Source organism: Xiphias gladius, chromosome 5 (assembly GCF_016859285.1).
Source record: "Xiphias gladius isolate SHS-SW01 ecotype Sanya breed wild chromosome 5, ASM1685928v1, whole genome shotgun sequence".
NCBI lineage: Eukaryota > Metazoa > Chordata > Actinopteri > Istiophoriformes > Xiphiidae > Xiphias > Xiphias gladius.
In genome coordinates, this window is record NC_053404.1 from 9,492,525 (window position 1) to 9,513,412 (window position 20,888).

Genomic DNA, 20,888 nt, shown 5'->3' on the forward strand with positions numbered 1-20,888 from the left:
ATGTCATCATCTGCATAGTCAGCATGTTATCAGCATGTTCTTTGTATTGTCTTGCACAGCTTTTAGCAAATATTGCACTGCTTCCATGTCTTTGTATTGTATTATTAGCCCAGTGTGAACAAATGAGAATAGAAGGTGCATAAACTAATCACTGGTTTATTAGTTTTTCTTCCCTCTTGCGTCATCTCGCTGATTGCATCTCTCTCTCTCTCGCAAACAGGCTGCACACAAGGCAATACTGAAATGTTACTATGCCCACACCCAAACTCACACAGTGCCCAAGCAGAGTTTAGTCACTTCAAGCTGAACTGTAAGCTAAGTACAAAATGACCCTATAATGCCTGGGCTGAGGCAAATCAAAATAAATTATGGAGCCATTTTGGGTTAGATATATAAAAGCTGCAAAGCTCCCTATTCTTCGGAAGAGTTGTTTGTAGGGTAGATGCAGGTTTGAAAAAAAACTTCCACAAAAAAAATACCTTGAACTAGGGAGTTTGACAGTATAAGAAGTTTATAATAATCCAAGGTATACTTGTAAATAGCTGCAAAAGGGCAAATGCTGCTACTGAAGCTATTTAAATAATAGACATGGATAGATTTCTGAGTAGGCCCACCGATTCCAGTGAGTCAGAGGGCCCCTACACCAGAGCCTCTGTGTGAAGTTACTGTGTTCAACTTGTATGTATGTTTCTAACTGGTAAAAACCCCATTAGAAGAGTTCATGACAAAAATTTCTTGGTAATAGTGGGAGGCTTTTTAGGCATCTGTGCCCAGTAGCTGTTCGTTTTATATTCCACTCACAATCACAGAGAAATGCACTGTCAAACACCTTATGCAGTGTTTGATCTCCATGTGGCCCTAACAACAAAATCCTTAAAAGAGACTGAACTTGCAATAACAAACATTTAGAAATAAAGCAGATAGACAGCCGAAGAGTTTCAATAAAGCCCAGTAACTGTCAGTAACTGTCACTGAAAGTTTTCAGTAGAATCTCTCTCAATGACACACACACACAAACACACACAAACACACTCATACCAGACAAAGTGTGTGAAAACTGTTTTGGGAATAGTAAGATCAGAGCAATCATTGTTCAGACAGTTGACAGAGGAAGCAAAAGCAAATGTGTGTGTGTTGTGTGTAAGTCTGAGTGTGTGGATGTTGTCTGACAAGTTATATTTCTTGTTTAATGTCAGGGCATGTCTCTGACCTCTATAGTAAATGTCTCGCTCTCTAATGTGAATATGACTATTGATGAATGCATTACACGCATGTGCACATGTACACGCACACACACATGCATTGACAGTGCTAATATCCAGCTTGACCTTATCAGTGTGAGATTCACATGGCAGAATAATTCTGATAATTTGTGGTTACATGATGCACATGGACACACAAACTGACAGTGTAGTACCATCATTATGGGTGAGGCATGAAGATACATTTGTTGGTCATATCGTGTACATACACACATACACACACACACACACACACACACACACACACACACACACACACACATGCATGCATAGGCTAGCATCCTTATTAGCATCATCACGGTAAATATAATAAAATAGCTCACCTTTCTTGTTTTATCATTTAGAGGCCAGAGCAGACTTGTTGACATGATTGCATCTCGGCTGGCAAATTAACAGACAATGGGGCAGAAAATTTTAAGTAAGCTGTCCTTCATCTACCAACTTAATCATTTGCCTGCACTGTGATGACTGAGTGCAGTGGATTTGATTGTTCAATTTGTTCACTTTTATTGTAACATGGCTATAGTTAGAGTGGTTCTTCTCAGTCTTATTGGACGTCTTTGCCAGGCATTCTGTTGGTGGTGGTTCACTGATGTCATGACTGTTTGTCATGAGTGGAGCATAAACTAGAGTTTCTTGTTGAGGTCCACTTATCTTCTGCTTCTCCTTGATGTGGATTTGGATGGTTGATACAAATAGAAAAATAATGAAAACCATTATAGTCAGCCATTATCTCTTCTATGTTCAGATGTCCTTGTATTGATTTATACAGTAAAAAATGGTCTAGGTCACTCAGCATCTATTGGCCCATCTAATGAATATTTGACTGGCCCATTGTTTGGCTGTGTAAACATCTAGTAATCGCACTGTGTAATGGGAAAGTAGTGCCACCAGGCTGAAAATTACTGATCAGCAAATGTGGGATAATAGCTCTTTGAATATGTGTGTATTTTTGCGTCTTTTTAGATATTGAAATGTATGTTTTTGTGTTTTCAATGCATTTTCAATATGCAAGGGTGTGTGCTTGAGTGGGTTTGTGTGTGTGAATGTTTTATTGAATGTTTGTGTGCATATGAGGGTGCATGCCTTTGTTTAACTGCAGTATGTGTATATATTGAATACACTGTGTGTGTGCATGAATAGCTTTTCAATAATAATTCTAACCTTACTTAGTACTTACACTGATGAATGCAAATAACAAGTATTTTAACATCTACTTCTTAATTTTTTTGTATGAAATAGACAAGCATACTATATACCTAATAATATATACTATATACCTAATAATATACCTAATAATAAAAAGTAACTATGGGTCGTAATAAGCTGTTTTCACAGATGACCTATGGGCTCATTTTTTACAGGAAGACAATCTCATTGTTCAGGTCCTGCAGAGTAACAGAAGAAATGTAATTACCAATGCAGTAAATTATCTAAATTATATTTCCTCTCTTTTTGGGGTTCTTCCTGCTTTATCTCTCTCTATTCTCCCACTCTACCCCCCAAACTCCCCATCCCCACCCCCATTTTTCTCAACCACCTCTTTCACTTCGTCCCACTACATCAACAACACAGTGATAAGGATTGATGTTCAGGTCCTAATTAGCATCTGCTTTTGTATGCACACTGCCAGTTTGTCCATTCATGACCTTCCGATCAGTTAACAGACATGACAGGCCTAGTCCAATCACATTAAGGCCAGTGGAACATGCTTCCTGTGTGGAGCTGTCACTCCAGATGCATTGGGCTAGGACACCCAATTCATATACTCTATAGAAAATTAAATAGATAGATAGATAGATAGATAGATAGATAGATAGATAGATAGAAAATGAGTTCAGAAAAATTTAACTACCGTGTGTTGTGAAACTGGTTTGACCATGCTAATGTTAGTAATAAGACTTTTATGTGAATTAATTTTTACTGCTGAGGGCAGGAAATATGCCTTGAATGGCTACTTTTATAAAATGCAGCAGAATAAGAGAAACTCATGGATCTATTCACAGCACAACCAAACATCATATCATGTTGTTTTAATAAAGACAAAAGAAGACAGTCTACAATGATGTCTGACACAGTAATACTGATCAACTGATTAAACATTACATGAAATACAAGACATTACATGAAATACATGCATGCATTGGGTTTTGTCTTCTGCATCATATCCAGTACAAGGATGCATTTTTTCTGTGAATCCATGTCCGTGTTTGGGTACAATTACAGACTGCAAATACAGTAAAGGACTGGCCAAAAACAGTATCAAGTTTGGGTGTGATATAATGAAAATGTTTGACCCCTCTGCAGCAAGTACTGCTGAATGGCTGTTTATTCAAGAGTAACAAAACCCCTAAATCTGTGCAAAGGCTATTGATCAGTATGCATTGCAGGTACTTAATTAAATGACTGTGTACTATTGGCTGATCGTTATTGAAATGCAAAGCAAGAGAGAAATATCACCTGGCACCAAAGACCAGCCAATATGAGATGGCAAGGTCAGTCCCCTGCTTTATCACCAGTTGATGTCAGTGTTCATACAGAATATGACATTTTGTAACTCAAAAATGAGATCCCCACTTTAAGGACGGCCTCATTACTGATGTCATCCAATTGTCATTTTAGCCAACTACATTGCATGTGTTTAGTTCTTCTTCCCCCACCTTCAACTTTCCTCAACCAGGCAGAGGAACTGGAATTATTCAACAGTCAACCAATCTGTTTGAAATATCAGCATTGTTAAAACCAGAGCATCACTTGTGTGTGTATCCAATAAGTGTTGTTTTTTTTTCAGATTAGATTAGCTTTGTTTTATCACTATATGTGTGTACATACTGTTCTTGTATCCATGTGTGTATACTGTATATCAGTGGTCATATTGGGATTGAAGATAGAAGTTCAGATGTCTCGTGGGACATGGGCATGAAAATAGAAAGAGATCAGAAGTCTTATGAAAAGAAAGAAAACCTTTGATAATCCTTGTATTTTCATGTGTTGTACTCTTCTATCACATTTTGCCTCCCTTCCGTGTGTGTCTGTATGCCTTTATCAAAGCCCTACCATCACACAGCAGTGTTTTCCTCTATCCCATTTAATACACTCTGTCTCTGCCTCCATCCTCCCTCCTCAACCAACTCCCTTGCCACTTGCCTTGATTCTCAGTGTGTCAGACTGCTCTCCTGCCATACCTAGTGTTTCTAGTGAAATTATTCTGCTGCAACACACCCCAAGAAATGGCAAAGTAACCAGTCTAACCAGGAACATGGAGCTCTGTGCAGCAGCAGTACCAGTTTATTCTCATACCCACTGGTGTGTCATATCAAGAACATATAGTTCAGGTTTAAAAACGGTAACTCAACCAATTTTATCAATATGGTATTTATTACCACGCAAGGCATAATTTAATAAAGTAACATAAAGAATATGTTATATGAATGCTCTGGTTATTTCCTCAGCTCTCCCTCCTCCTTCTCATTCTCCCCCTTTGTTTCAGTCTGTCACCTTGTTCCTTTCTCCTGCTCTGTTCCCATCACTCTGTCTCTCCCTCTACCAGGTGATTTTAATTAATGGCGAGCCATTATGCATATCTTATCAGTAGATCACGCTGCTTTCTATTAACTACTCTTGCAGAGCTGGGAGGCTGCAGGGGATGGATGACACACAAGCACACACTCACACGCTGAAACACACACAAACACAATCATGCACAATAACACATTGTCAGATATATACACGCATACACTGTGTGCACACACATTGACAGACAGACTAACACAGAGGCAAACGGACACAGAAGCAATTGTGTCCTATCTTAATCTTGCCACACGTGTGGCAATATTAAGATAGGATCATGTGCGTGTGTGTATATGTGTGTCTGTATGTGTGTTAGTATACATACATGACACACATACACATACACACACATATAAACAAACAAACTGTCCTGATGGTATCTAGGTGTGTGATTTAAGGAGTGTTGTTTAAGGGTTTCTCCTCCGAAATCAACTAAATGCCTTGGGAATCCCCCCTTCTTCCTCCCTCTCTCTCTATCTCTCCTCTGCCTCCCTCTTTTAGTACTGCCTTCTGGCTGAATGAACAGTTATCATTCAGCAGATAAAGAGCTCTCCACGCTTGAGCTTACTTTATATTTGACTGCCATGGTTACTCCCCTGTGAACGCACTGCGTTTCACAGATGTTTCATTGACCGCATTTGCTAGATCTGACAGAGATGAAAGTGCATTTTTTGATGCAAAAACTGCAGACACAACACACAGTCCTCTACCCCATCAATATTAACTCCCAGGCAGGTCAATTGTACCATATTTACAACATGTTTGGTGTGGCTGAGCAAACACCCACATGATAGCTCAATGGGGATTATAGTGAGATGGATTTTGGCACAGAACAGTGAGCATGAAGGCAGTAACAAAAAAATCAATCCTCAAACACCACAATCGATGGGAGCCACAAAATTTCAACATAGGTGATCTCCAGATCACATTGAGAGTTGACAGTTTTCTGAAAGCACTGAGAGAGAGATAGAGAAAGTAACAGAGAAACAGTTTACACAGTGGTTATGGGAGAAAATATTACAGTAGACTGTGAAGACACACAGACATGCACATGTGCGCATACACACACACACCCAGTCATCCACACTTTCTTACACATTCATAATTTCCTCATTTGGGAGAATGTAGCAAAAACGTTATCAGCAGGGGATAATACAATAAGGGACACCATTTCCTGGGTATTACCAAGAGACAAAACATTTATTTCACTTTGTCCAGTGTGCTCATAAGAGTGTAAACTTCATTTTGATTTCCCTTCGAGCCTTTGTAAGTGACACTCGTGTCTTTGTCAGGCATGATGGCTACCATCATCACACTCGAAAACACAGCTTTTTTGACCTCACTATATGTTGAATTATCTGGCCATAAAGAGTTGAAAGACTTTCAAAGAATCACTGTTTCGTTCTTCAAGGAAAACCCAACTGCTCTTGAGCGGTTTCCACAAACTGCTTGAACTGGATTTTTCCTTTTTTTTTTTTCCTGTGCCTGTGATGGGTGGTAATGGCAGTGTTTTTGGCAAACTGGGCATTCAGTGTATGATTTGCATCATGTCCATCCCACTGTGTTGTTTAGCTTGTAAAGCTCTCTCCCACAAGAAGAGTTTGCTTAAGAAACAGAACAAAGTGGATTTTGACATTTAAATCTCTCTTTCATTCATACTGTTAGTCTATCTCTCTGTCTTTGTCTGTATATACTGTATAGCCATTTAAATGGAATTATGCATATCTGTAGCTCTGAATAGGTTTTGAAGAGAGCCTGTGATTTTATTCGACTACTTTCATGTGATCTCCTGTATGTCAGTGAGATGCTTTGTTAAAGTTCTGGAGGAATGAAAGTTACTCTGTCTGTCTCTCTGCAGAGAGTTTGGGTGGAGAGATCCGGAGCTGCCAGAGGTTATCCAGATGTTACAGCACCAGTTCCCATCGGTGCAGTCCAATGCAGCAGCCTACCTACAGCATCTCTGCTTTGGAGACAACGAGATCAAAGCCGAGGTTTGTATCTGTGTGTGTATGTTTTCAGTGTTGTGTGAGTGTTTGATTAGGATCAGTGTTATAAAGGGAATGATTATAACTTGGATGAGGAGAGCCATAAAAAGGTGTGTATAAGGAACTAAGTGAATACCTTGTTATGAGTTTCAGTCAGAACTACTCAGGCTGTTTTGCATTTTCCTGCAGAAGCTTTTGAGAAATAGTGCATTAACTAACAAGTTCATGTTCAGGATGATAAATATTACCACAATTTCCATCTGAAAGTGCCTTCTATTGAGTTGTATCTGTAGTGGCAATAAAGCTCAATTAGCCCCAAAGTCATGAGTTTGTCTCTCAAAAGAAATTTTGGATGGGAGCCCCTTTGGAACTATCTAATAAACCCGTCAATAAGGCTAGCAGCACTTTAAAACACAGTGGCACGTGTAGATGCAGTCATGCCCAAACCCCCATATACAGTCCTTTATTTGAATTAATTAATTAATTAATTAATTAAGCCTCTCAACACACATACAAATTTACACACCCCTCCCCATCCTATATTACCCTCAGAATCAATTAACCAGTACATGCAGGTGCAGACATTCACTAATTTTTTCTTTACAAAATTAACTTCAGTAGAGTCAGTCAAAAGCTGCTACTGCAACTTGATTGTCATGTGATGCCACATTTCAAAAATCCTCATTCACACACACATACAAAGAAATACACACACCTGCATGACGTGTGCACACATGCAAACACAATCCTAAAAGCTCAATATGCAAACTGGGGGGAAAAAACTAAACAGAAACATTAACTGGCTTCTAATGCAAGCACTTAAACATGTAAATATGAAGACACAGCTCATTTTCATTCACACCGACCAATGTAACCACCCACACAAAGACACACACATACAGTATACACATTAAAAAATGCAATCACTCTTACTTATTAAAACATCACATTTCATTCCACTTCCACTCCCTCATCCATGCAGCTTTCATGTGATGGTATTTGTAATGGGTGGAATTATTGCCTAAATGGAGGTGTACAACAATAGAGAAAATAGCAAACGGTGTATTGACAGTAGGTGCTTTGGCCTGCTTTCATAAGTCTGTTTGATTGTCTCGCTCAGGGCTCAGGGCTTTGCTAAACACTATTTACACAAATTAAATCAGGAAAAGATAACAACCAGCCAAAACTGATGATCAATTAAAAGCAGGCATTCACATGCATATATCTACATGCAAACACTGACACACGTGCTTGCAATGACAAAAGTCAGCCAGCCCATTAGTATGCAATGAGACGCAAACAGAAATGTACCGTCAACCATATTTCATAATAGTTTTTAATGAAAAACAAACATGACAGATGATCACCAAGCCAGATACAGGATATTAGTTTGGTTAAAGATCCTTTTGTTAGAAAGAAGCAAGATATTGTGAAACTTGTGCTTTTCTGTGCTTTTCTACAGTGATGGCAGTAATGACTGCATTATTCCATGGCCCTGTTGCCAACGGAACAATGCACTGAACCACTAACCTACAGTGTTAATATTTTTATTTTCTCCATGATAATAGTGCTTCTCTTTTAAGAGTTTATCATTTACATTGTTCCTGTTACATTTGAACACATCTCATGCCTCCTTCCCTCTCTTTCTGAGGGATTTTAAAACTCAACAGCACTTTTTTTTGTATTATATTTGATCACCCTAAGAGGCCATAACACAGATTTGTGTATGTACTGTAGAGCCATCATATTAAAGATGGAACACATCTTGGAACATCTTGACTCTCACTGACTTCTTTTTCCTCAGATCTTCTTTATATCTGTCAGTATTCTTAAAATTTCATTCAAAGGAATTTTAAAAGAAAGTTTCAGAACAAAATAAACATTTCATGGCCTTCATAAGAGAGTCAGTGAATGCTGGTTGTTTTACTGTTGATGTTTCCTAAACCTGTGTGCTAATAAAAATGTCTCTTTTGTTCAATGAATCGCTTAAGTATCTTAGTGGATACGGCTGTCTTTTTTCTGTTGCAGAGGCTACAAAACATACAGTATGCAGGCATATTAAGATGGTAAAAATACAATATTAATCACTTACAAAATTTGTTAGACGTTGACACTCTTTGCTAGGCAAAAAAATATGTTTTATTAATTCTGAGAGGCTGACCAAGGCCTGGTTCTTCAAATGTTGCTTAATTAATTCAGGCTAACATGTTGTTATCAATCTAAAATAATCCTGTTAATTCGTAATCCTGTTCATTCGCAGGATTGATTGGTCAATCCTGGATGAAGCTATATTGCACTCACACTTCAAATAAAGGCAAAATGAGTAGAAAGTTGAAACCACGATTATCAGTCATATGATCTGGGTTAGTGCTGATCATGTGATAGGAGTTCAACGAGATAGGTTTGTTGGGAAACCTCCCAGCATGCACCGGGCCAACAGATTCATGACATGTTCCTGCATTGTTACTGGTGTCATTTTTTTTCTACATTGTTCCACTGTTTCTAAACTTTGATCAGTGTTATATATGACCAGTGAACGTGGTTAGACTATGAGTGATGTTGGATGCATTACTAGTAAGATTCTCCCAAATGGACATGCAAGAGACAAGAAATAAAAATTCAAAATTAAATTAGATTAAAAAGCAGCTTTAATTGCATAAACTATTTTCAGCAAATTTACTCCTGCAGTTTATCATTTAACAAGTTTTGGTGTTCAAAAGACAAATTCCCATATTAGTGTTAAATTAAAAGATTTTTTTTCTGGCTGTATTTGTCTTTTAATAGTCAGAATGCTTGATCTCTTTTTGCTCACAACATCCCAAAATCTGGTTTGATTCTTTTTTAGTGCACAAACTTTTATTTTGTTTTACATTTTATCATATATAAGGTATATAGGTAGTTAAACTGTGATAATTAATCAACAGATCATCGTGATTTTTCATAACCTGCATGTTCACATCTAAAATCAAATCATCATTTGCTTGTTATTTCTCCAAGAAAGCAAGCCATTTGTATCTGAAAATGAGTTAATGTGTGGGATTCATCCTAAACCTCTTGGTCATGATCCAGCTAATTGTCAGTAAGCCTGCACTTTTTCAGGTTTGGGCTTGAGAGCTTGTTTCTCTGACAGCTCATGTGAAAAAAGTGCGGGTAGTGTCCCCTGAAATAGAGCCCCTAGAGCCGCAGGGGTACTAGACCTACATCGTCATGGTAACAATAATATACACATGGTTTAACTTGGAATGGTCATGATTTGGTTAGGTTTAGGCACAAAAACCACTTGGTTAAATTTAGGAAAAAATCATGGTTTGGGTTGAAATAAGTACTTTCTTAAGGTAGGAGGACCTTAGCCATCATGGTCACAATAAAAAACATGCAGTTAATGTCATGCAACGGTCATGGATAAAAGAAACATCTACAACTACTGGTATCAAACCGAAAATGAACAGCAGTGTCATGTCCTGTTTGAAGTATCCATCCACCCCAACCCTCCTCCTCCTAATGGGAACTTTGCCGCTCTTTATACCACGTCACCTGACTTTCTCCTTTGCTCCCGTCATAATTACTACGGCTGCTACAGGTCGCCTAACAATAAAATGTAACTAATTTTTTGCAAGACGACAATCTCTTATATTCACAGTTTATGTAGAGTTTAAATTTAATGTCTTGATACACTGATCAAATACTGGGATTTAAAGCTTTGAATACTAGAACATGAAAAAATTGCATTAACTTAAAAGATGCCAAATCAGTGTGTGCATTATATATTTTTTGTTATTTTATACATAAAAGTTTCCAGAATGCTGTAATGTACTGTATGTCTTTTAAATTTTTTCTAGGGAGAGTACCAAAAATACCTGTTTGATTTGAAAAAAAAAAGAAAAAATCCTGGTTTCTGTTTTTCAGTACTTTTTGTACATTGCATTTGTACACTTTTTTGTATTTACTGTTATTACTATTTTATAGAAGTTTTTACTTATTTCCTCTTTCCTAACTGCGTATTGAGCATTTGTACCAAAGCATTTTAAGTAAAATGTTTAAATAAACATTTTAAGCTTAAATCTTATAATTCAGGTGCATATGAAAATAGTATAGTGTTGTTATATAAAGCAATTGAACAACAGTCGACTATTTTAAGAAGCAGTTCCGCCTCCTACCTTTTTTTCGTTGTCGGTTAGCAGAAGCCAAATGTGTCAGTAGTAATGGCTTATGACTTATTTATGATTTGATTTTTTTTGTTTGTTATATATAATTCATTTATGTAGAAAACATAAGTGCATTTTCATTGACACGGTTTCTCCTCAGATACGTAGACAGGGAGGCATTCAGCTGCTGGTCGACCTACTGGACCACAGGATGAGCGAGGTTCATCGCAGTGCCTGCGGAGCCTTGAGGAACCTGGTGTACGGCAAAGCCAACGATGAGAACAAAGTAGCTCTTAAGAACTGTGGGGGGATTCCTGCCTTGGTCCGCCTTCTGCGAAAGACTGGAGACGTGGAAATCAGAGAGCTGGTCACAGGTGCAGTATTTCTGAAAAACCCACACGTCACCTCTCTAGCATGTACATCATGGTGTAGCTGCAGTTATTTTCCACCATGACTCTGCTTCTGTGGCTTCAGTAGAGGTTATAATGGTGTGTGTATGTTTGTGTATGTGTAATGCACAGGTTTATGTAAATGTGTGGATTGAATTTGATACTGTATGTGGAGATGTGAGGAACAGTCATGCTGCTGTATACACACACACACGCATACACCATAGCTGGGTAATTTTATTTACTTACATTGCAAGAATGTTTCAGAAAGAACAAGAAAAAGAAAAAAATGATCTTTCTTTCTTTCTTTCTTTATTTCTATCTTTCTCTCTTTCTTATGTTTTTAGTTTGTTTTTTATTTCATTTTTTTAATCTAAATTTGGTTATACTTCTTATTCTACTGAATTTACTAAAATACGGTGTGACTAATTACTCCTCTGATTCATTTGACTTCTCTAGATTCGGTAAATTCAAAACATTTAATTCTCTGGTACCCAGTTATGACTCATATATATGTACACACACTTGCAGTAGGCATTCAAACGCCTTGAAATGAACTCTTGAAATGAACACTTTTACATACATGCAATCACATTACATTCTAGTCTCATTTGGTCTTGACATTGCTAGTAGTTATTTTAGCTGAGTGATTTTACTTCTTGGAGAATGTATAGAAAAGTTTACTATTCACTACAGAAACCAAGGCTGCCATCTTGAGTACAAAACAATTCAACATTCCACTTGAATGATATTTACAGACTGTTAACAGACTAGTAAGACTCTAATGTATGACTTCTGGAAAGAATGCAGAGGAAGCAACGAGGCAGCCAACAATTTTTGAACATCTCTTTAGAAGTGTTTTTTTATGTGTTCTCTCTTTTCACTTATTTTTCAGATGGTTAAGTTGTAATAAGTTTAAATTTCTTTATGTGATTTTCACATGGTATGTGTATGTGTCCACCTTACTACAATCTAAGTTCTAACCAGCAAGTGTGGTGTTTTACAATCACTAGTCAATCTTGTTTTAACCTTAAGGGTATTAGCAGTACAAGTTAGCCAGTGCTATTGAGACACACGTACAGCAGTGCACACACCTCCACACAAAAACTTAGAAATGCACATGCATACACACACTCATTCAAAGACACTCAGATGTACAGTACATATTGTGGAGATACAGACCAATATCTGTGAAGGTAAAACATGTATCGGTTAAATTTAACACCCACATAAGCACACACACACACATTACATGAGCTGATACAATTTCATCTCAATTAAACACTAACACATGCACTCTGTCTTTTTTTGTCTCACACAGGCACAAAGATACTAATACTCACAAACATACACCAGCTCAAGCATATACAGTATATAATCTCAATGTGCAGCTAGTTATTTTCCATTATGACACAGCCTCAGGACAGGTAATAATGATCAACCGCTGTGTGTGCATGTGTGTGAATTGTGTTTGGGCATATGTGTAAGAAGATTCAGTCTCTAAAGGTAAAAATCTGTGATACAAATGAAATTCAGCAAGTAATAATCAGTGTCTCACACACACAAGCAGTAGACATTCTAAAATAAGAGTTGGCTACAATTTATATGAAGTGGGTGAGCTGTGACCTGTGATAGGCGGGGACCTGAATGGTAGCAGTCTAGCAGATGCTCCAATGAGCGGTTTTCCCTGGCAGGTTAAGAACTTGTACAGTTTATCATATACATTCTGATTTTCTATGTGGTTCAGTGTCTTGGGTCACTCTGAGCTGTGTCTATCTGCAGCTCAGAGTGGTGGAGCAGCAAGAGGGTGTACAATTGGAGGCATGCAGGTGGACGAGGAAGGTTTGTTGAGCAGAACAGGAAAGATGGGAGGAAGCAGCTTGTTACTTTCCTCAGACAAGCTTTTGATGTTGTAGATACTGAAATACAATTGGATGAAAGGAAGTGAGGAAGAGGGGTAAGAATATACAACAAATGGGAGAACATGTCTGATTAGAAAAAAGGATGAAAAATAAGGGAAGGAGGACTAAATGAGGGAGAAAAGAAGAATACTGGAAGGGAAAACAATAAGGAAGGAGGAAGGGAAGGTAAGATTACTAGAATCCAATGAATTTTATTTTACCAAATCATTCCCACCATTCTCTGTACAGACTCCTGCTGCTCTATGAAACAAGCACCAGATAAAGATTTAAGAATGTGAAGTATATCACTACAGTCCTGGAGTGACCAAAAGATTAAAAGCCTGGAGAAAAGGAGTGTGTGTATATGTGTTTGGTCTGTAAGCAGGTTAACAAATGAATTTAATTCAATGCAAGTCATACTACATCATATTTTGAGCTCTTACTTTTATAACTTGTCATCTCACATAAACACAAACATACATACAACTGCTTTCATGTCAGTACAACCATATTTTGAATTCTGTCCTCATTTCCTCATGGAACTTCTGCTCTTGTAGTAATTCACCACTTAAACTGTTGCTTAATTACTTAGTAATTCATTTAGACATGTGTTTTCAATGCTGTGTGTCACAAATAGAATAGAAAAGAGAAGGAGTACAATGAGTTAACATTGTGTGTTGTGCTGCATTGGACGTTGACATAATTCAACCGATCCAATTGATTGGATTGATTGTGTATTTTTACACTAAATCACTAAAATTCCATTTTGCTAAGAATTTGTGTACAACGATGCAATGATTGTGTGGTCAGATTATTTCTGTTGTTTAAGCATGGGCTCAGTGTCCAGTACAGATTTTAAAAATAACAATGCAATAACCTTGTAAATGAAAATGACTAATACCTACACACAGTGAATATGTTAAAATTATTGTTTAAAGGTTGGATCCAGAGGTAGCTCTGCAATACAAAAGACAGATACAAGACAGAATAAAGATAGTGGATGATTTTATCATTAATCATAATTAGCTGCTATATCAAATTGGTCACAAGTCAGATAATACCCATGTTGCAACAAAATGAATTTTTTAAGAGAGAAAGCCCCAGGTGGCAGAAAAAAAAGAATTTGAAGTAGAAAGATAGTTGGTTGACATTTTTGTACTGGCTTTAAAAGTGAAGGCATGAAAAATTATGAAGTAAAATTCTGCCTGACTCTGACATCTATAGTCCAAGTGATGTTGGACTGAACCTATAAATGCTTTGGACTGTAGTTGTGATATTCATCTACCAGATGATTTTGTGTAAATGTGTACTAATTCCTTCCTCAGACCAGTGCTGCAAATACCATAACATTTAAAACTTTGAAAAGAGTTAACAAGCGCTATAGAAAAAAACTTGTTAGCTCCTCTGTACTGATGTGTAGCAAGAAGGCACTGAATCTATTGCTCTGCAAAATTGCATTGTACTCAAAGCTTGACCTTCATTACATATTGTTGGCTAAATGATTTGAAAAGAAGCAAATAGCAGTTGGTGACCACCAGAGATCATCAGGGGCAGTGGTGCATACTCAAATGACATCAATAGATCCAGTGCTCAACTGCTTGACTCAACAAAAGTGGTTGTGCTGGACTCATAACAAATCATCCTCCTCATTATTGTCTCTTTACTTTCAGTTTTGTCAAAGCACTTTTCTATTCTCTTTGATTAAAGAATCTGTTTAGGTCTGTTTAGGTCTGGGGAAATGTTTTTTGGTGACCGGAAAAACCTTCTCTCAACATTTACCCTATCTCCCTGTCAGTTATGAAGTTTAAATTTAGACAAGCTTTATTGGCTCCCCTGGTCTCAGTATGAGTTAGATAGTCAAAGTCAAAGCTTCCAGGCCTGTCATTCAACGTCTGGTCGATGCAGAGGCTTTGGGTGTCAATAGGAGATGCTATCCTTACTCGTGTACTCACCTTGAGGCAGTGGCCCATGGCATAATCCTACTGCAGCTGCTGCTGCCTTCTTTGAAATGGTTGCTAAACTGAGAAGCAACTGCTGACCAAATTCGTGTTGAAAATGTGGGCATAGTTGTTATTTTTGTAAATACAAGTATAGCTTATGGTCTTTGACTTTTTGAAAACTGGAGACATATGTACATAATGGCTAATGTTTTAAAGTGCTCACTGATATTAAATTATATAATTTGGTTTACCATAGTTTGCACAGCAGTGTTAGAAGGAGAATAGAGACTTAAGTCATAAAAGCATTACAAAGAGAAAACAAGTGTATGTATATACAGAAGTGATCAATATTTTCCTAATTCTGCAATCTCATGATGTTACAAACCAATATAGTCAAATAATACTGCCACCATGCTTTACTAGAGAATTCCATACCTTGCTTTTTTTAACTTCAAGTTATGAATTACTGCTCCATGTAGATGTCCAAATCTCTGTGTCCTCACCACTAGGACAGTATTTGCCGAAGCTATTTTAATATAAGTCAAAGGTCATAACATTCTTTCACAAATGCTTGAACACAGGGCTCCATCAATGTCATTACAGGGATTACAGTGGGGAAACAAGGTAACTTCCTCAGGATAACGTTGTTGCTGCTGTTTTTTTACAAAAAAATGTTAGTGTCCTGCAGAAATTTCACTGCAGCATTTTCACTGTGCAAGGCCCTGGTGGGAATGAAACCCCCACTACAGGCAGTGACCCACAATACCAAAATACAGGACTGTACCTTCTGCTGACAAATATTTTCCGAAGACCCACTGCAGGAAGAGAAGTTGTGTGACCCTGGGGTCAAGTCAGCAATTGTCAACCTGCTGTCACCTATAATGTCATCCAAAATTAGTTGTTTTTTTTTTTGTATTTCTTTAATCATCACCAGGTTTTGACCCCATGGCTAACTAATTTACATTGCACCACAGAGATGAAGGCATGAAAATAAAAAATGTCCACTTGAAACCTAACAGGCCTCACTCTCCCCATACAAGTCATACTGTCATTTATTCATGAATTCATGCAATCATCTCCCCTATTCTCCAGACCACATAGCCTTGGAAACTGTCGGTCTAGCATCTGAGGGGAACTAGTCAGAGGAGGGAGAGAAAGAGATGAAGACGGAGAAAGAAAAAGGAAGAAAACATAGACATATACACACACACACACAAAGTATGATGTTATTGTCTGTTGGTCACCTGATATTATACCCATAAGGATACTGGGCTTAGGGAAGCGTTACACATCTATGTTTCTAGAACAGGACGGTGTGTGTTTCAGCCTTGAATTTGGCCAGTGTTAGACAGTGGAAGACACAATATCTTTACCCCAGAAAACGATGAGGAAGCTATTGTTTGTTCCTCCTTCTGCTCAATCTTTGTCTCCATCTCTGTCTGCAAAAAATTAACATCATAACCCCACCCTTTAACATCCTCACTTTGTGCTGCGTGTGCATGTGTTTTTATTTGTGTGTGCATGTTTATTGGCAACAGAGTCCAAACCAAGGCAGGCAAGCGCCTTTTTTGCAAGGCAGCAGACAGTTTGTTGTTGACTGATCAAAGACAACGCTGTTTTAACGCAATTGCAATCACACACTGACAACACTCACCACTTGAGAAACAGACTGACACAGGAAGAAAGGGAGAAACAGAGAGACAGACAGAAAAGGATGTTTGAATGCACTGAGGTTTATAATTTAAGTGTTTTGCCACTTACGTGTGTCTTCACCCTTGCTTGGGGACCACCAACTGCATCTGTGTATGTGTGTGTTTGTGGATGTTTGAGCTTTTACATTGGTTTGAAAAGAGCCCATGAGAGGAGAGAGATTGAGAGGGAAAAGAGAGAGACTCGAGATGTGAAACAACCACCTTCTTTTTCTCTTCTCAACTTTACTCACACACAGTTGTCCCAGTGTTTCAGTTGTATACTTGATTAGACTTGTTCTTTTTCTTACATTTCTCTTACTCTGACTCCAATTAATATTCTTTCACTTCGACTTAATCTTTTACTGTTTTTCTTACAGTTAAATTTTGGTAATTGTTTCAACATAAGATTTACCCATAAAAAAGTATTATCTTGGAGTTACCTTGGATATTTATAAATCAATTTGAAAATAACAACTTTGATTAGGAATTAACCTTTCTGCTCATTAGCATTGCTGTTTTTTTTTCTTTTCTCTGTTAATGGCTTAATTTTCCCATCTTGTTTTGTAACCTTTTCTGTTCCTCCTACTGTGACTTCTGCTATTCCTTAATGTTAGTCTCCTTGCCTTCCTTGGCCTGATTTTTCTCCCATCTTCTTGTCTGTCAATTGCAGATTGTCAGAATGACTGAAACTAGTGCAGTACATGGTAGGCATCAAGACTTGTATTGCAGTTGGTGATGCAAAACTGGATGCCATTTAACGGTACCTCCATTGCAGTATAGAGAAGTCTCCCTGAAGCTTTCAGGAGTTTAGTGTCTTGCTCAGATTCAATCCTGCTGTCATTTCATATGAAAGAAAGTATCTTTAATCACAACTATGCACGGCCTTATGTTTCAATTACAGTCACATCTAACAAGACCTGAGCAAAAATTGTAATGTGCATAATGAATTGAAGAATGAACAGGACATATTTTAGCACGCTAACAGCCTCTGTGAACACAGGCCAGTGCACACAGAGCAAAGAGTGTCTTGAGTTGTGCCCATATTTTTTTTGTGTGGTAACTTTGCAAGTGAATAACATCTGTCATCTGGGACAGATGATGCACCAAATATGTGAGTTAGTGACCTTCAACATCACAGATTTTTATAGTTTGTCATATTAAACCCTGTTGCACATCTCCTCTATTGTCTCAAACTGTTCCTGTCTTGCTAAACCCTCACTGAGCTCCTCCAGCTTTTTTCGGCTCTGATTAGTTTTCTGTTTTTGTGTCTTGCATTTCTGTCACCCTCTGTTTCACACATTTGTGTCTTGTTTTGTTACTGTTTCTGTTTTTGTGTTTATTGTTCTGTCAGTAGTGATGACAAGTGCAAGCAGCAGGGACTAATTAACATATTTTGAATGTGAGAATGCTGATGAAGCCTGTGTCTGTGCGGATATCTGTGTGTGTATACAGGTGCGTGAATGTGTGGTTTGCATGTGCGTGTGTGTCACAACTGACCAACAAGGCTAGTGCTGTCATCTGTCTTTGAAGAGGCATCTGATATTCCATCTTTCCATCTGACAAGAAGAAGGAAAATGTGTGTGTATGTGTGTGCAAATATACAGTACACATACTGTACTGTATGTGTGTCCATGTTCTACACCACACAGTGTGAGATAAATGATGAACATGGACACACATACAGTACAGTATGTGTACTGTACTGTATGTGCGTCCATGTTCTACACCACACAGTGTGTAGAACACACTAATTAATTTCCTCAGATATGACAAGTATCAGGTGGATTCCAGAATAAAAGAGTAAGTGGCTTTCTCAAAAGGAATACAAATGAGGAGTCATCTTCAACCTGCATTGACAGTACTGAATTACCTCCACACTTCATTGTGATGTGCCAGTGCAGTATAAAGGTCTGGCTGAGCTCAGCGTCCTTATGTAGTAGGTTAAGAAAAGTTTGGGGTTGTTTTAATTTCTTTGAACCAATCAGAAGGACATGCTTAAACTGAACTGACCTCAGAAAATACAAGCAAAAGAATTTCCTGTGAAATCTCTGAGAGGTTAATGGATTTGCTATTTGCTTTAAAATTCCACAAACTGTGTAATTATAAATGACGTGTAAAGTTGATATTGACTGGGAATGAAGAGGTGAAAAAGCAAAGTGGAAAAGAGTGCTGTCTTCACATAGCTCTGCTCAGAGAACACAGATTTGACAGGAGCATAAATAGAAAATTGTTAAAAAGGCATGAATCAAGCTGTGCACTGTAGGAAACTTTGTAAAGAGAGACATCTTCTCTATAGTTTAATTCAGCTAAATGTATTTAACTGATATTAAGTGAAGAACACATACTTATCAAATAATTAGCATAATGATTATATTGTTTACATTCTTTCATATATCTATGGTCCTGAAATAAGGCAGAATTGTGGTTTATAGTACCTATATCATTGGCATTGTGGCCATGATATTTAAAATGTTACAGAGCACAAATTGTGAGTTGGTTGCAAGATATTTAGTTTATATGAATATGAAGTCTTTTTGTAGTTGTGTTATGAGTTGTATGTGCTTAGTAGTTATACTGGACATCACATCCATAGATTCTGCCAGAAAACACAAAGATGGGTTTAATACTTTATGACTACTACTTAGACAATGTTTGATTTCTTCTATTGCCAAAAGGGAAATCAACAATCTGGATTATATTTATATCATTAATTATTTTTCATAATTGCAATTAGCAGACACATACAAATAAATTTGCTATTAATTACCTTATTACTTTGTTATCTCTACAGTATTCTTATATTATTATTTAAAGAATAATGCAAAAATAAGCTACTTTCTTTATGTGCGTTTCTTTGTGTGTGCAGGTGTGCTATGGAATCTGTCATCATGTGATGCTCTAAAGATGCCAATCATCCAGGATGCCCTGGCCGTTCTGACCAATAGCGTCATCATACCCCACTCTAACTGGGACTCCTCCCCCAATCACCATGATGACCGCAAGCTCCACCCCCATACCTCCCAGGTGCTACGCAATGCTACAGGCTGTCTCAGGTAAAAGTAACATGCAGACATGCATAAGCCTACTATAATGGGAAATCCTGTCAAGGCATATGAACTTTTTTCTTCCTCTCTCTCTTCCCTAATCTCACACTCATTTATAAGAAAACAACAACATGCCATATACACATACTGTATGTGTTTCGGAAATACAGTATATAGATCAAATTGTCATGATGTTAATTTCTTGCAGACATAAAATGTATAGTAGGGTACAATTAATTCAACATGGTTTTAAAAAACTCCACAGTGCATGTTTGCTGTGTGTGTTTGTGTGTATGTGTGTGTGTGTTTGTGTGCAAAAGTACAATTCAAATATTACCTACTGAGATTTACCATAATGAGTCTATTTTATTGTGCATGACAATGAATCTTGTCTGTTGAATATTCTCCACTTTGTGTTTATAGATGCATATATACAGAAACCATAAACAATTCTCTGTGCCCAGTTGTTCCTCTTTCTCCCTCTCACTAATTCACTCTTGGTCTCTCTCTAACGAAATGTGCGCTGGTAACCATAGCAACAACTGCCCCAATTGACGGCTACATTGTGTGTCAATACTTTCTTTTTGGTGCATTGTGCTGATAAAACGTGTTTCCTTAGTTGTTAAAGCTTGAAAAAATGAAGGAAGACTTAGATCATGATGTTTATTTGATTATCAGAAGTTGGAGAAGTCATCACTAATAAACAATACAAATAAATTGGATTTATCCCATAAAAAGGATACATTTCCTAAACAGTGCCTTGTATCACTGTACCTGTGCTTAGTACAACTTACACTAACACCAAAAACAAAAAGTCCTAATGCCATGCCAATACAAAAAAGTAAAAGAGTTATTTCAAAATAAAGATTGTCATTTCCAATCTGCAGACATAGCATTGCATGTGTGTTCATGTATGTGTGTGTAACAGTCAAATCAGCACGGTGCAGAGAATCCATGCCTT

General features: G+C 37.5%; 1 protein-coding gene across 1 annotated transcript in view; it reads left to right on the forward strand.

Annotated features, from left to right (window-relative positions):
* Nucleotides 1-20,888, forward strand: part of ctnnd2a (catenin (cadherin-associated protein), delta 2a) — a 235,849-nt gene that overhangs the window by 156,408 nt on the left and 58,553 nt on the right. Inside the window, exons 14-16 of the mRNA XM_040126585.1 lie at nt 6,691-6,823; nt 11,123-11,336; nt 19,750-19,936. Coding sequence (XP_039982519.1) covers nt 6,691-6,823; nt 11,123-11,336; nt 19,750-19,936 — 534 coding nt within the window. The remainder of the gene's footprint in view (nt 1-6,690; nt 6,824-11,122; nt 11,337-19,749; nt 19,937-20,888) is intronic.